Source organism: Gymnoscopelus microlampas, assembly GCF_963454915.1.
Source record: "Gymnoscopelus microlampas genome assembly, chromosome: 11".
Classification (NCBI taxonomy): domain Eukaryota; kingdom Metazoa; phylum Chordata; class Actinopteri; order Myctophiformes; family Myctophidae; genus Gymnoscopelus; species Gymnoscopelus microlampas.
Window position 1 is genome coordinate 13103764 of NC_139948.1, and position 18861 is coordinate 13122624.

The window sequence follows — 18861 nt, forward strand, 5'->3', positions numbered from 1 at the left end:
GGCCCGGGTCAAAGCACGACAGCTTTATCCTAAAACGGTCCAGCATATGGGAAGAATTTGAGGCTGGACAGTTTTCAGGGATGCTACTGGGGGACTCCGGCTACCCACTGAGAAAGTGGCTCATGACACCTTACTTGAACCCATCCAACAGGGCAGAGGAGAAATACAACTATGCCCTTTGCAGCACTAGGTCTGCAGTTGAGAGGAGTATAGGAGTATTGAAGAAGAGATGGTCGTGCTTGCAAAAGGGTAGGCATCTTTTATCATTTAGCCTATATAGCAAATCAAGTCATAGAGCAGTCTATATATTTGTCCACAAAATCAATAATTCTGACCAATATGGCACGTTATCATTTATAGAGCAAATCAATTCATAAAGTATATATTTGTCCACACAATTTTTAATTCAGACCAATATGAAATTATTTTAGTCTGCAGTAGCAATAGGCTCTACTATTCTCTAGACTAACCCTTAGCCAGTGGTGGAAAAAGTACTCAAATGTTTTACTTAAGTAAAAGTATCAATACTGCAATATAGAATATATATAAGTAAAAGTTCGGGATTCAAAATACTTCAATAAAAGTACAAAAGTATTGGCATTAAAATGTACTTAAAGTACCAAAAGTAGAAAGTACACATTATGCAGAATGTATGATCTACAAGCACACAACACGTTGCCTCTTAACGCATTGTGAGCTTGTAGATCGGCTATTTTCAAATAGCCAAAGTTTAAATAGGGCTGAAGTGGTTAATGTATGTCTTTTAATAATAATCAAATAATTGTAGTGGAGTAAAAGTGCAATTTTTGTCTCTGAGATGTAGTGGAGTAGAAGTATAAAGTATTGAAAATTGCCAAATTGGACATACTTTAGTAAAGTAAAAGTACCAGAAAATTGTACCATAGTAAATGTACTTAGTTACTTTCCACCACTGTATTTTACCATAGGGATTGCAATGGAACCTGACAGAGCAGCAGTTGTGGCTGCTGCATGCATTGTACTGCACAACATGGCAAGGTTGTGGAAGATGCCTCTTGATGACGATGAAGAGGATCTTGATGATGAAGTCCCACAAGATGCACCTGACTTTGATGCTCGCATGCAAGAGGGTGCTATAGTTAGGCAGTATATTACCCAGAATAATTTCATGTAAACGCATCTATAACTCCAACCTCCATCAGTATCACTGGATAGATAAAATGTCTGTCACCTTTCCTAAGGGATGGCAAACAATTGACTTTTATTTCTTAGTGCAAGCCTCCTCGTTTTGGGTTATTGGACAATGCACCAGAGTGGTGTAGAGACATCTTTCATGTCTCCCGTGTGACCTTTATATTTACAACTCTGTTTAAAGTTATCTGTTCCAAATGATTTGTTAAGACTGAATTTAAAAGAAAAATACTTCATCCCAAACATTTTAAAAGTCAATGAGATATACATTTAAAGAACATTTGGTCAGTAAAATATATTCATATTGATGTCAATAATTCACAAATGTATACATCATTTAATATGATCAATATACTGTACATATATCTAAATACAAACAATGTACAATCATCATACCTGTAAATATGTTAAACAATCTTTGCAATAAATAGCAACATCTGGTAAATAAATAACATCTTCTAAACAATAAATGTTCAAGTATAACTTAGTCAGTGAATTAATAATGACAGTAGTCTCACTGCATTGTAACAAATTGGGCCTAGTATAGGCCTACTGTTATTGATCCCAACAATGAAGAATTAATTCATTGTGCTGGCATACAGCCAATTAAGCAAATTGAGTGACATCACTCACTGAACATAAAGATTAAGCAAATTGAGTGACATCACTCACTGACCATAACGATTAGCTCAGTGTGTAGGCAAGGTTACAATTCAACTTCAGAGAAAGAGTAACCACGAGGCTTGAGCTCCTCTTGTAATTTTAGGATTTCAAGGTTTAGTTTCAGTTTTTCTAAAGCCAGCTTTTCTCTCTCTGCTGCTATTTTCAAAGTTTCTTCTTCTATCTTCCTGCATTCTAACTTTAAAAGCTTGCGACGCAAGTCATCTACATTTTCAGTATCCTCACTTTGTCGCTTCTGCTTTCTTTTGCCGTCAACAGAGGTACTCATTTGGGTGACAACAGGGGCACTTGGGATGACACCAGAGGTAGTTGGGACAACAGAGGTACTTGGGGTGGCAGCAGAGGTACTTGGGGTGGCAACTGAGGTACTTGGGGTGGCAACAGAGGTAACTGGAATGACTGAGAAATCCTGCCTATGGGTTTGCTCTACGATGTCTTCACCAGTGATCAAACTAAACAGCCCAATTGCTGTTTCTGGAGTTAAGAACCCATCTGTGGCCTGCAGACTCTGCTGGCTTTCAGGAACCGTTGCAACTAAGAGGAGAAAAAAAAAAGAATAAAAAAATGTATTAGCATAATATGTTGGAACCAGTTAGTTTATCTGCAGAGTGTGACAATCCATTTCATGAAGGGGACATCTTAAAGATATGAAGAAAACAATGTCACATTTTGTTCTACCCTGGGTAGGGGTATAGTCAACTTTTGGGGTTTTGGTTATAAGGAGTTTTAGTAACAAAATGCTAATTTAAATATAACATTTCAATTGGATCTTTTATCTTTCATGTCATGAACTGTTTACCTTCAGTTGGTGGAGCTGTGTGTTTGGACCGTTTAGGTGTTGCAGCAGCCTTTTTCCCACTTTCTACGCCTCCTCCTGAAATCCCAATTACAGAAGCAGAATCTTCTCCTATGATGTCAATAATTATAGAGGAATATGGCCCTGGCTCCGGTTTTGGACCACCACCAGTGGGGAAGGTTTTTGTCCTGGGATAGTCTTCAATTGCTTGGGTTTTGAGGTCGCTCCATTTTTTTTTTATCTCTCTTAGCTCTCGTTGTTCAACTCCCTTTGCATTTACTGCATCTACTATCTTGTTCCATGCATCGTTTTTTTTCCTATTTGTAACAGTTGAGTTAAATTTGCTTTCTAGAACAGATTGGTTCTCCTTGTAACCCTCGAGCAGTATAATGATCTCATCATGACTGAAGTTCTTTTTTCTGTTGCGCTTCTCTTCCATCTTGGTCTGATGAGAAAATGAAATATTAATGAGAAGTTTATTAGATTAGATTCAATACACCCAGCAAAGTACTTCAATTCTATAAAACAGGAGTCTTCAACGTTATTCAGCCCAAGGACCCCTTAGCAGAGAATGATGAAGCAGGGACCCCCCCTACATAGTGTATAGAATTATTGCAGATTAAACTTTTTCAGAGATTTCATTGACTAGCTAATGTTCTCCACAGAATAGGGATGCTAGGGTTCAAGTGTTAATGTAAAAAAAAATTAAAAAAATCTTATCGCAAAGATTTGGTGGACCCACTATAGTAGCTCTGAGGACCCCCTAGGGGTCCCGGACCCCCTGTTGAAGACCCCTGCTATAAAAGGTATGCCTATTACCTAATTCAACATTTAAAAGGGTCTTTAAAATAACGCAATTAATATCCTCGCCACACTTCCACTTGTGGAACGCCCTGTGTGTGTGTGTGTGTGTGTGTGTGTGTGTGTGTGTGTGTGTGTGTGTGTGCGTGTGCGTGTGCGTGTGCGTGTGTGGACATACGCATGTATGTCCATGGTAGCTCCGACGAGGTTCCTCGTTTCCCTCTGCGGTTTGAGCAGGACATTTTCCACTTTACATGTTTCTTACCCCTTTCTGCACATCGTATCCAAAAAGTAAAGCATTTCCGGCATTCTCTCAGATGTTTTAACGCACCATAAAAGCTTTCCAACGAGTTGAAGAAAGTATTTATTTGCCTCAGTCCTCAGCCGGTTTCATAATATATATACGGATGAAGACCGAGGCGAATTAAATACTTTCTTCAACTCGTTGGATAGCTTTTATGGTGCATTAAAACTTAAAACATCTAAGAGAATGGCAGAAATGCTTTACTTTTTGGATACGATGTAGAGAAAGGGGTAAGAAACATGTAAAGTGGAAAATGTGCGACAATGTCCTGCTCAAACAGCAGAGATGAACGAAGAACCTCATCTCGGAGCTACACAGCGGAGGGAGAGGTTAGGGGCTACAGTATGTGTCCATTTCACGCAGATACACATAGCCTATCGAGGAAAATGATTCGCCTATATATTGTAAAACCAAGAGTGCTACTGAGAAACGTTATTTAGCGTGGTTAAGCCAGCACTAAACGTTTATGTTTTGGATAGGTTGTCAAAAAGGAGAGGTACAACATAGCAAGTGGTGCAGACTGCCGAGTGGTTAAAATACATGTTTTAATTTAATGCTGCGGTATAAAACGTTATCATAATAGTGTTATAATTCAACGTCAGTTAATCAATGGTACATACCGCTGCTTTTGAAGAAGATGAAGGCGATATGACGATACGAGTTTTACTTCCTTAGTGTAGAAACCGCTCGTCTTCATTGGATCCGGGAGCTATGACGTCATTGTATGCGACTATACATGATTTTAAGGACAGTCTACACACTACTAGTTAAGTTATGCCTTAAACAGACGTGGTGCAACATAATTTAGTAACTCACTAGTTAGAAACTAACAAGTAGTTACTAAGCCTCTAGTAAGGACTTTACTCCCTAACTTAGGGTAGACCTTACGTTCTACTGGTGCAACCAGCCCCAGTACTTTAACAGAATGATCAGACCAAACTAACTGAAGGCCAGTGTTGAGCATGTTGAAATGCAAATACTCTGTAGAATGTAATTAACTGTAAAGTAGAAAGACTGTTGGAATATACTTCTTGTCTGAATACAACAATCTCAGTAATGAATACTGATACTGCATTATATCTGAAGTTGTTTTAATTCTCTTTTCCATTCTGATGTGACATGTGTATGTTGTCATAAATGTCTGTACAGATCCTCTTCAGAAAACATGCTCAGTTAATGTAATATTCTACAGACATACATAGTAACAACTTAATCTATATGTCTTTCCTGATGAGTTCAGTTTCTTTACACGCAAAGCATTAAGAGAATGAAGCTGAAATCTTAATATCCTCTGTTTCTACTAGGAATCAACCAAGGAGACACTTTTAAAAACTCTACAGGAGCTGGGCAAAGAGGAGTTTGAGCAGTTCCAGTGGCATTTGCGACAGCCTGTCCTTGAGTTATTAATTATCCCAGGAATGCAGCTCAGATCATGGTGAATGTTCTGAAGAAGATCGGCAGGAATTATCTACTGGTTAGGTTTCAAAACATATCCAAAGGTAGGTGAAGTGCGGGTAGTTTAGAAGTTAATACTCTATTAAAACACACTCACACGCACGCACGCACACACACACACACACACACACACACACACACACACACACACACACACACACACACACACACACACTCACACTCACACTCACACTCACACTCACACTCACACTCACACTCTCACACACTCACACACACACACACACACACACACACACACACACACACACACACACACACACACACACACACACACACACACACACACACACACACACACACACACACACACACACATTAGACACACAGTAGGTCACATAGGCTAAGTTACTGTCAGCGTCAGCCAGGAACACATATGGTCATGTGTATACCGACCGACTTCAAACTCAGCGGGTGCATTGGCAAGGACTCGGAGAAGTGCAGTGCACGCCCACGGTTCGTTCGGATACCATTGTCCTGAACTGGGCATAATATGGGCATATATATGGGCATATCATCATGCCCATATCAGGGATCGCCATACAGGGGCATAAAAGGGAGAAGGACTGAAAATTCACGGTTCAGTTTGATACAGCAGTCGTGTCACGGTTTGGTATTTTTTCGATACAGTTAAAAAGCAGAAATGCCTGCGAAATGTCCCTGATCGTTAAAATGTGTAATTTACGAAAACTACTAACGTGAAGAATTATCTTTTCTCTTTTTTTTCCTTTTTACTTTGAACAATGAAGGAGCTATACTTGCAGCATAATAGCAAAATAGCTTATTAGTATCATTAAATTGTCAAGTGGACACTGCTCATGCAATTACAATTTGTAAGAATAAGAATGTGTGGTTGTCACAAAACCCAAAGCACACCTGGACTTGTCTCACAGCACACCAGTATGCCTCGGCATACAGTATGGGAACCACTGAACCACTGACCATATAAAGTCCTATAGATCAGAATACACCAAATGTTGGTAAAAGATACATTTTTGTTATTTGGCGGGAATGTCAAATCCTTTAAGAGTTTGACCTCATCAGCTGATCTCTAAGGCAAAGTCATTCAAGTCGGAGGAGGATAATTCCGCTTATTTCACATGCATGTCTATCAGAAAATATTGGGACAGTCCGATCAGGAATTTAAAAGTTAAAGCCTTCTGAAATGCCATATATGATCTATATTGAGCTATCATCTGACAGATATCTGAACATTGAGTTATGAATGGGTTCAGCTCTGTGGGGAGAAATACTAAAAGTATTTATTTTAAAAGAAATACTAAAAGTTCAAAACAACAGCATTAGAAGCTTTCAATGCCCCCTGAGACCCCCCCCTTCATGAAGACCCCATTAAGTTCTTAGACACCCCTGCCCTGATCTGTAATGTATGCAACAGAATCTGGTGCTGTATATAAAATAGATTTTAGTGTTAGGCCTTAAATCCTCTGGTGTCTGGCATTTTGTTTTATAATGCTGGGTTATGGGTGGGATGGCCGACTTTAAAGGAATTAACTGGGAAAAGTTATATTCCTTTCATGAACATAATAAACTATTTGAACAGTGTATAGGGGGCCCACCTCTTTAAAAAAATAGGGGATGTACTATTTATTGTAGATATTATATTGTTAAGCCTATCATTTTTCAAGAGAAAGTAGCTTGTGTGGGCTCCAAAATGTATTCCCATTAAATTATAATGAGCATATAAACTGCACACATGCAAAATGGAGCACCGCCACCGAGTGACATTTTTGCCATCACATCACATCCATCACACGCTATGGCGTCAGTAAAGGGAAGTACAGTAAACCACTTGAAATAAGGAACATACAGTATCTACACACATACTGTAACACCCCTCCCACGCTTATACTCAATATATACACATTTGCACGACAGCAAATGGCAGCACACAAAAAGAACACCCATAAATGTAAATAAATACATATACACATACTGCCCACTCCACACATACACATATGGACACAATTTAGAAGTACCATACACACAGCACCTTCAATCACCTCAATGTGCTATGGCTAATGTTTTTTAATTTTATTTACCTTTTACTTACTATTGTTGCTATTCTAGTTATGTCTTTGTTACTGTTATTTATGCTACAATGTTGAGGAACCGAACCCAAAAAGTATTACTTTACTTGTGTACTCGTATAAGATGTAACAATAAGAAGTCTTGAATCTTGAATATATCCCACCTTTAATACTCATCTCAAACAATAAGTCAAGGAAAACCTTCATTTAATTCAGAAGAGTGCACAAAAGGAACCACATTTTCCCCTATCAAATCATTAAATATATACATCCTTGAGGGGGTAAAGACATGGACCGACTTATTGCATCTGTGTGGGTCATAGTGTCACAGAATCTGGTGATGTTCTTGTGGTCATGGAGGATCTAAAGAGGTTTTTCACATGACTTCTTCCAGAACCTTTCTGCCCAGTGCACACCAATGGACAAGTTAAAATCTTAAGGCACACTTGTATTCATATCAAAAAGAGCCAACCTACAAGCTCAATGCCTAATATCGGCATTGTGACCTTGTAGATCTGCTATTTTGACTATAATTACATGCCCAAAATAGGGACGCTAGGTTGAAAGTGGTTAAATGTGTTAGGGTATAAAATGTGCTTCTGTATTGGGAAATGATTGTGTACAAAGTACTGATATAGTAAATAAAAATAATTCATAACCTTTTTTATAGTTGTATATATTACAATAAGAATCCCAACGCACACCTGGACTTTGTCTCAAAGTCATACTATTTGTCTGAAGATAATTCCACTTATTCCACATGCTAGCAGATGAACTCAGAATGTCTCTCAGAAAATATTAGGACATTCTGATGTGGAATTTCAAAGTTAAAGCCATCTGAAATCTCATATGAGCTACCATGAACTATCATCTGACAGACATCTGAACTTTCTACCTATTCACTGAGTAATGAATAGGTAGCCTGTCATTACCAGACTGATCACGTGAGATCACTCATAAGTTCCTCTGATATCGTGGAGAGAGTGTGTGAGTCATCCCACGAGATCAGTCTGGCAATATGCCAGGCTAATGAATAGCGATTGAGTCTCACATTATGGGAGCTTTAGTTCTGTGGCCTGTGGGGAGAAATCCAAAAAGCAAGTTTAAAACTACAGCATTACAAACTTTCTATGCCCGACACCCCTCTCCCCCTTCATGAAGACCCCATTATGTTCTTATATATGCCTGATCTGTCTGAATGGGGTCGCTCAATCACGTAATATAATACCACTTGACAGCATGCTCCTTTACATACTGTGTTTTAGAGGTTCAAGGTTGTTCTTTATTATTACACTATCTTGTGTTTTTGTTTGACTTCCTTCAGACATTCAAACACATCTTGCAGTACAAGATGCAATAGACTACTAATTCATCATAGTCTGTCATGGCTTTTGGTGGAACATAGATTATCGGCCGGTCGCATTATTCACAATTTGTTTGAAGAAAACAAACTGCTAATAAAGAACTTCAGTAATGGGGCGATTTATTGTTCCCAAGTCTATAACAAATGCAATGAGTAATACAGGGCAATTACTTTTTGTACCCGTATGTATAACAGACTGAAATCAAAAGGCATAAACAAAAGACAAAAACAATTTCTTACAAATCTGGAGGAATAATTGATAATTCTCAATTTATTTCACAACCATTTCTATTAACAGACTACACCTTGCTGTAAGGATATCTCAACCTACAGTATATCTCTCTATATACAGTAGCTTGTGTAGGCTACACAATGTACAATTCCTCTTAGATTATAATGAGTATAGAAACTGCGTACAGTACATACAAATTGGAGCACTGCCAGACACCCTATGGCCCCCTGTGAGCTGTCATATCCTGTAAGCACACCACATTTGTCCAAAATGTGCTTCTAGTGCACATAGCACCTCTCTCACAGCAACCTTAATATTTACATGTTTGACACTTTGCAAATTAAGAAGTAGGAACCAACACCACATCACTTTGAAGCACTATGACTAATCCTCCTATAATTTGACTAACCTCTGTGGCGGTGGTTGGTTGGTGTCTTGGAGCGCGTGCGACTGTTGGTGCGCGCGCTCGCTCGCGACACACACAGCTCCGTTGCCAGGTTTAGCGCGAGAAACAAGCAGCAAGGTCTATGAAAACAAGGCCAAACGAAACGAACCCTACAAGCAACAAGGTCTATGAAAAGAAGGCCAAACGAAGCGCCTTCACACATATATCTTGCCTCTTGGAAAACAGCCGATCTACAAGCTCACAACGCGTCCCCACACCCACCTGCACTTTCACAACCAACGCCAAAACACAATAACACCAATATTGCCCCTAAACTGCTTACAATAGGCCAACATGGCAACTAGCCTGCTTCCACACCATAGACCCCGCCCACTCTCTGAGTGCATTCTTACTGTGGAAACACACCAGACTTTTTTCGCACACACGCACACACGATGCACATACGCACACGCGCACTTTTAGATCCAGTCCTATTTTAAAAGTCTGCGTATGTGCGTATCCGCGCGCCTGGTGTAGCCGCTATCATTGATAATCACTTGGATCTAAACAAACGCGCTGTAGGCACCACGCATACGCTCGCTTTGAAAAGTCTGGTGTAGATCGGCCGTTATATGCGCGGGTGTTTGTGTGTGTTCTGTGCCTCCACGACGGGATGTGCGTGTGTGTGTCTACACACGACTACACCATTGGTTCTCAAAGTGGGTTCCGGGGACCCCCAGGGGTCCTTGAGGGAGTTCCAGGGGGTCCCCAGCTAAATGATAGATTAGGCACCAAATGGACCCTTATGGGTCTGTAACTCTGAGAGTGTACAAATGGAACCAAATGGACTCTAAGGGGTCCATTTGGTTCCATTTGTACACTCTCAGAGTTAAATAAACATAGACTTTACTATATACATTGGGGTCCAAGACATAGAAATGGCATTAAATGGGGGTCCATAGCCCTAATGCATGTCAAACTGGGGGTCCTTGAAATTAAAATGGTTGAGATTCACTGCTAGAGCCGTAAAAAAAAAAGTCTCTTATGGGGGTCCCTGGCATATCTTTTCAAATGGGGGTCCGCGGGCTAACAAGTGTCAATTTGGGGGTCCTTGACATAAAAATGTTTGAGAACCACTGCACTACACAGTACAAACTCACTTTCGATCCCTGATAAACTGTCTGTTCTCAGCGCATAAGCCAAACTGCACACTTTGGGTGCTCATATTCCCCTACGGGTATGGTCTAGTGTACATAATTTGCCTTAACTTCTAAACCAAATCATTCGTTTTAACAATAGAATTAATGTAAATCTTCAACATATCCCACCCAAGACTCCTCTCAAACAATGGCAGAGTTCTCAGTGTTCATTTAAGAAATGCAAAATGGAATAATCAAATAAATAAATCCTTGAGGGAATACATGAATGGCCTGACTTCTTTGCATCTGAGTGGGTCATGGTGCAACAGAATCTGATGCTGTTCTTGTGATCAAGGAGGATCTACAGAGGTTCTTCGTTCTTCATGTTGTTCTCAAAGGTTAATTGATGGGCAAACCTCACATTACAATTGGGGAATGTTGTTATCAGAGAAGGATGTGTTGCATAACAGTGTTGGACCTGGCATGGGGTACCTGACATGAGAGCCTGAATATCGCCGCTGTCGGGTGGAAACCTTGTATGTCCAAAATCGTTCCTTTTTACATTCCTCTCATCCAGTTTACATTTTGCATTCAGTTTGGAGATAAAACCCCATAAATCTGGACATTGAGTACCGTGTTATTTTAGGACTTGCGGTAGCGGTAACACCTGACAGTAAACAGCACAACAGGCAATCATTAGGTTTTTTTGGTCGGCTGCACTCAGGCTGCACTCGGTTCCATTCGGGCTCACTTGAACTCGCCAGGTGATTGGCCAACTTTCGCTGTCAATCACAGAACGATGAGCGACGACGCTGATAGGCTCGTCCATTTGGTGAACGGGCTAGAAACTCCCAGACAAGCCTTCAGGACAGACTCCTTCCTGAAATCAAATGCAAATGAGATTTCCGGAGGGAGGGGGGTTTACCAGGCTACTGATTTCCAGCCACAAATTGGGCAACCCTTACATAGGCAAAGCGTCAAACTTCAGGGTGGCCAAGGTACAAACAGAACACTCTACCCTACCTGAAAAGGAACCAGACTAAACTTCACAGTCTACACTCCCTAACTAAACATAAACATGTTCAAGAAAGGATTAAATGGCACACCCCTACAAAGCTTCCCTTGTCTTTGCTTTAAACACTAAATATTAAAAGATAGGTAAACAGGAATGAATGCTAGCTACCAAAGGGTTCAGCACATGGAGGGGACAGCGACAGATGTCAAAATGACTAAAAAGGTGCTTCTCCCAGGCTTTTATGCTGGCTGATTGAGGAATGAGGCCCAGGTGTGTCTCCAGACACCACGCCACTCCTTCAATCTCCACTCCACCCTCCAATTTCCATAGGGCACTGAAAACACTCAGAGAGGGTTAAAACACAGGCCGCACATGGCCGTAACAGTACAGTACTGTATATCATTAATTCTAATAACAAAATATTTACAACTACCTTCTCAGCTGAGTGCCGTCAGGGCAGGCGCCAGACTCTTTAGAAACACCTCCACAACAACTTACAAGTATTGATCAATTTCATACACGCGAGATTGACTCTGTCTGCATTTCATGCCGTGCTGTCATGTTCCCATGGGAGACGTCAAAAGGTTATGTTGGTAATAAATCCTTCAGTGCCAGTCGCGGTTATGGCAAAATCCAACACCAACATTCATGAACCCCCCTCCTGCACTAACGTGTCTGTTCGAGAGAAAGTCTACACAGTCAAAGAACATCAGACAGTACAATGTCTTGGTTTCTATGGCTTCTAGGAATGTGTCTGGCACGATAATGATATTATTATTACTGCACTATGAAGTTTGGTCCACTTCAAAGGACATGGACTAAAGCCATTCAAGATGGCCAGATGTACCACCTCACTCCCTCAGCAGTCTTTCCTGACAGCACAAACAAACCCAAATTATCTCAAATCTTTGTCTTTGATCAAGACAATGAAATAAAGAACTGCCTTCATCAGGTAAAGGGAGATGCACTTATTAGGGAAAACACTTGATTGCTGACAAAATCACTTTACCTGTCCTTTATTACAACATGACAATAAACCGTCTACCCTTCTGCATTGATACACATTTATCATTGCTACAACGGGGGCAGGGGCGCTTTTTTCTAGTTAGCATAATTGGTAAGACCTGTGAAGGAAGTAACGAAGAGGCCCAAATTCTTTCCAATATGGCTGCTGTGCGTAGAACCTATTTGCCGGCTGCTCTTGACAAGGCGGCAAATGTCTGAATGGGCACAAATTAATGGTCACAGACAGCTCACAGGCTCGCAACGTGTCGCGATCTGCTATTTTCACAACTTCTTTAAAAAAAAAACATTGTTTGGGGAAACACTGTTCATGACACATTTGAATTTACTGCCTCAATACAAATACGACATTATCTGACATAACATATTTTATATATTGCATATCATTAGCTGTACTGTACCTCAGAACATAAATAAAAAATCTTCACTTCTCAGAAGAGCGTCGTGAGGACATGGCATGGCAGAGAAGGAAACGGTCCTGGTCATTGGAGATGGCTCAGCCCACAGGTAGGTCAACCTTTCCCATTAAACCTGTAATGTATTGTATCTACTACTACACTGACATTTTAATGAACTACATTAATACAACAATACCATTATCAAATATACTTTGTTCCATAGATGACATATATGTACAGTATATCATAACTTCTAATAGCAAAATATTTACAACTACCTTCTCAGCTGAGCGCTGTCAGGGCAGGCGCCAGACTTTGGAAACGACTTTGGCCAAAGGTAACTATTCATGTTTTCCCATTAACCCTGTAATGCATTGTAGTGACTAAACTCATTTACTACATGAACACAAACACAGACATGTCATATTATGCAAACATTTGACAACTTCCACCATCACTCTATTAATAAATCTTGCATGATGACCTAACTTTGCAGAATGGCAATCACAAAGGACCAGACAAAACATCAAAACCCTCAGAAGAGCCTGGACACTTCCAGAACAACTTACAAGTATTGATCAATTTCTTACACATAAGATGGACTCTATCCGCATGTAAGCATAATAATAAATAATGGTGACTAAGTTTGACTGTTTTACAGTGCAAACAACATAGTCCAACAACAGTCCAGCGGAACCTCAGCTTCCGTCTATTAATTAAATGAAATGGCAGCACACCCCTACCAAGCTTCCCTTGTTTTTGCTTTAAACACTAAGTATTAAAGATATGGCGCACAGCATACAGACAGGTAAACAGGAATGAATGCTAGCTACAAAAGGGTTCAGCGCATGGAGGTGACGGCAATGAATGTCAAAAGGGCTGAAGAAGAGCTTCTCCCAGGCTTTTATGCTGGCTGCTGGCTGATTGAGGAATGAGGCCCAGGTCTGTCTCCAGACACCACGCCACTCCTTCAATCACCACTCCACCCGCCAATTACCATGGGGCACCGAAAACAGTTAGAGAGGGTTAAAACACAATATGAGGCCACATATGGCCGTAACAGTACAGTATACGTGTATCATTACTTCTTGGAGCTATCTTCTCAGCTGAGTGCCGTCAGGGCAGGCGGCAGACTCATTAGAAACACCTCCACAACAACTTACAAGTATTGATCAATTTCATACTCGTGAGATGGGTAATGAATCCTTCAGTGCCAGTCGCGGTTATGGCAAAATCCAACACCAACATTCATGAACCCCCCTCCTGCACTAACGTGTCTGTTCGAGAGAAAGTCTACACAGTCAAAGAACATCAGACAGTACAATGTCTTGGTTTCTATGGCTTCTAGGAATGTGTCTGGCACGATAATGATATTATTATTACTGCACTATGAAGTTTGGTCCACTTCAAAGGACATGGACTAAAGCCATTCAAGATGGCCAGATGTACCACCTCACTCCCTCAGCAGTCTTTCCTGACAGCACAAACAAATCCAAATTATCTCAAATCTTTGTCTTTGATCAAGACAATGAAATAAAGAACTGCCTTCATCAGGCAAAGGGAGATGCACTTATTAGGGAAAACACTTGATTGCTGACAAAATCACTTTACCTGTCCTTTATTACAACATGACAATAAACCGTCTACCCTTCTGCATTGATACACATTTATCATTGCTACAACGGGGGCAGGGGCGCTTTTTTCTATAGCATAATTGGTAAGACCTGTGAAGGAAGTAACAAAGAGGCCCAAATTCTTTCCAATATGGCTGCTGTGCGTAGAACCTATTTGCCGGCTGCTCTTGACAAGGCGGCAAATGTCTGAATGGGCACAAATTAATGGTCACAGACAGCTCACAGGCTCGCAACGTGTCGCGATCTGCTATTTTCACAACTTCTTTTAAAAAAAAAACATTGTTTGGGGAAACACTGTTCATGACACATTTGAATTTACTGCCTCAATACAAATACGACATTATCTGACATAACATATTTTATATATTGCATATCATTAGCTGTACTGTACCTCAGAACATAAATAAAAAATCTTCACTTCTCAGAAGAGCGTCGTGAGGACATGGCATGGCAGAGAAGGAAACGGTCCTGGTCATTGGAGATGGCTCAGCCCACAGGTAGGTCAACCTTTCCCATTAAACCTGTAATGCATTGTATCTACTACTACACTGACATTTTAATGAACTACATTAATACAACAATACCATTATCAAATATGCTTTGTTCCATAGATGACATATATGTACAGTATATCATAACTTCTAATAGCAAAATATTTACAACTACCTTCTCAGCTGAGCGCTGTCAGGGCAGGCGCCAGACTTTGGAAACGACTTTGGCCAAAGGTAACTATATTCATGTTCTCCCATTAACCCTGTAATGCATTGTAGTGACTAAACTCATTTACTACATGAACACAAACACAGACATGTCATATTATGCAAACATTTGACAACTTCCACCATCACTCTATTAATAAATCTCGCATGATGACCTAACTTTGCAGAATGGCAATCACAAAGGACCAGACAAAACAACAAAACCCTCAGAAGAGCCTGGACACTTCCAGAACAACTTACAAGTATTGATCAATTTCTTACACATAAGATGGACTCTATCTGCATGTAAGCATAATAATAAATAATGGTGACTAAGTTTGACTGTTTTACAGTGCAAACAACATAGTCCAACAACAGTCCAGCGGAACCTCAGCTTCCGTCTATTAATTAAATGAAATGGCAGCACACCCCTACCAAGCTTCCCTTGTTTTTGCTTTAAACACTAAGTATTAAAGATATGGCGCACAGCATACAGACAGGTAAACAGGAATGAATGCTAGCTACAAAAGGGTTCAGCGCATGGAGGTGACGGCAATGAATGTCAAAAGGGCTGAAGAAGAGCTTCTCCCAGGCTTTTATGCTGGCTGCTGGCTGATTGAGGAATGAGGCCCAGGTCTGTCTCCAGACACCACGCCACTCCTTCAATCACCACTCCACCCGCCAATTACCATGGGGCACCGAAAACAGTTAGAGAGGGTTAAAACACAATATGAGGCCACATATGGCCGTAACAGTACAGTATACGTATCATTACTTCTTGGAGCTATCTTCTCAGCTGAGTGCCGTCAGGGCAGGCGCCAAACTCATTAGAAACACCTCCACAACAACTTACAAGTATTGATCAATTTCATACTCGTGAGATGGGTAATGAATCCTTCAGTGCCAGTCGCGGTTATGGCAAAATCCAACACCAACATTCATGAACCCCCCTCCTGCACTAACGTGTCTGTTCGAGAGAAAATCTATACAGTCAGAGAACATCAGACAGTACAATGTCTTGGTTTCTAAACTTTCTATGGCTTCTAGGAATGTGTTTAACATTCATTCTCTAGTTCATATATAGCTTAATTAAATAAACTCATCAAAGGCACCGCTTACTTCACACTGGGTGTGATTTCTTTTATAATTATAACTAATAAACTTGGTGCTCCAAAGAACCAGGTTAGTTTTACTAGTATTTGAAACGAAAGTTATATGTTTGGTGCATGTTTGGCGGCAGTGGCTCAGGGGTGGCTGGTATGGCCGGATGGGACCCGTGAAGTTCCCAGTTCGATCCCGGGCTCCCCCAGAGTTAGTGTTGAAGTGTCCTTGAGCAAGACGCTGAACCCCTAATTTCTCCCGATGAGCAGGTTGGTGCTCCTTGATTTGATTTTCCCTTTCTCTATTCTATTCTATTTAGGAAACTGTTCCTTTGAGATGGAAGAACAGCCTGTTACAGAGTTACTGTCCTCTCTACATTCCTCTTTGGAGCTCCAAGATAAAACTGATCTAAGTTCATGCTTCAGTTCTCACAGCTTACCCTCACTGAGCCAAATTACATGTTTAGAGAACAAGGAAAATGTCAGAGCAAATCGATCCCACAGCGTAAATGATGTTACACTACTGGACAAAACACATAAAATTACACCTGATATCATTATTGTGGAAAACAAGGAAAGCTACAGGTTCCACTGCACCCAAGCAGGACTGTTCCAATGCAACGTGACCGGCCTAGTGTTTAAGATGGAGACAGAGCGAGATGTGACTTACAGGACAGTCCCTTGGGACCGAAGGCTTCTATACCAGCTTGGCAAGAGGCCTGCAGGACCACTGTTTGACATAAAAGGTTCTCAGGGGTCTGTGTGTCAATTACACTTTCCACATTGTGAGATCCTCTCCATGGGTGGAGGCAAATCCTTGTCTGTTGTCCATGTGATAGATGATGATGGCTTTGAGCTGATCAAACCCCATATGATCACAGAAACTCATGTTATCATAAATGTAACGGAATTATCATTATTTGGTATCATCATCGAGAAGTTGTTCGGGCTCAGTCTGACTCCTGTCCAGCCCACTGAGCCCAGTCCTGTCCAGCCCACTGAGCCCAGTCCTGTCCAGCCCAGTCCTGTCCAGGCATTGGTGTCACTGTTTTATACACCACCGATTGAAGATGATCCAAGTTCAATCCTTAAAGTATTGTTGCTACCTGGGAATGTTGTGTGGCGTGAAGTGATGAACCAAAGGAGGGAGATAAATGGAGAAGAGATTTACATTGAAGTGCCTCTCTGTAAACTAATCCCAAAGCAAGAATACACCCTCTCCACTTCCCCTGAAGATGATTCCATCATAGTTCTACCAAATAAGGCAGCATTTGAAGTTGATGAATTATCGTACCACAATTACATGTCAACATTTCTCATTAATTTAGAGGAACGTTTTAGCCATGTGCGGCTGCTTCTAAGCAACAGCAACACCTCCTCCGTCTGTGCATGGGAAGGTTATGTGAAACTCTCAGCTGCTGCTTTAAGAAATCAACAAATTCAGCGCACCGTGACTCTTCCAGCAGAAGAGAGACTGATTATTGTGCGAAGCAGCTTTATTGACAGGGTTTCAATTCCAAATCTTAACGGTCTCCTGGACAAACTTTTAGATAGGAGCATTATAACTGACACTGAGTGGGAGATGGCTAATGGGATGCAGATAAGAAATGACAAGGCACGTTTTGTCATCGACACAGTGAGGCACAAAGGACCTGATGCAAGTTCAAAAATGATATCGATTCTCTGTGATCTGGACAGGTTTCTCTCTGAAAATCTCGGGTTGATGTAAAACTGGACTGATGTACTTAAATACCAGCATTTAGGTATTGTACTACTGCTTCTTCTTTTTTTTTTGAGGATGAAAATACAAGGACACATTGACACTCATTGAAGTTGGATAATTTATTCAACTGCTTTTTGTAAAAAGAAATTAAAAAAATAATGACACAGTCATCCAGAGCAACATCAAAGTAAATGAACACACACGAACACCCCCCCCCCACACACACACACACACACACTCACTCACTCACTCACTCACTCACTCACTCACACACACACACACACACACACACACACACACACACACACACACACACACACACACACACACACACACACACACACACACACACACACACACACACACACACACACACACACACACAAACACACACGCATACACTGTGTGAATCATACATTTTTGCATGGGTAACTTGAGTACATTGATTGATTGATTGATTGATTTATTGATTGATTGATTCATTGGAAAGACAGAAGCATGAAGTCAGGATCAGAGACATCATGATTTGTGTGCATGGGGATCTCATCTTAAACAAGCTCAGTGCGTAATGCGTCTTCCAGTATAATAGACCTTATTGTGAATTTGTACTTCCATGTACTGACGCTCTCATGTCTTACTAAATAAAGTACATCAATCAATCAATCAATCAATCAATCAAGACAAGGATGGTGGATGGCTACTACCTGCTGTACCTTTGACGCCCTCTAGTGTCCACATGGAAAGAAGCAAAGGACCAAAGGGCTGGATGGATGGATAGATGCTATAAAAAGGACCTACTGTTCTGTCTAGTTTGGATTGTCTGTAGTTTTTACTTCTGTGAATCACTGACTCCCTCTAATATCACATGATTATTAAAC

General features: G+C 40.8%; 1 protein-coding gene across 1 annotated transcript; it reads right to left on the minus strand.

The window, feature by feature from the left end:
• Nucleotides 1–1493: 1493 nt before the first annotated feature.
• LOC311055416 (uncharacterized protein) lies at nt 1494–4407 on the minus strand. Its single transcript, XM_084071607.1, has 3 exons — nt 4373–4407; nt 2651–3092; nt 1494–2385 (listed from the first exon to the last, which is right to left on the minus strand). The coding sequence occupies exons 2-3, from the start codon at nt 3084–3086 to the stop codon at nt 1877–1879; spliced, it is 945 nt and encodes a 314-aa protein (XP_083927733.1). The 5' UTR covers nt 3087–3092; nt 4373–4407; the 3' UTR covers nt 1494–1876.
• Between the last annotated feature and the right edge of the window lie 14454 nt (nt 4408–18861).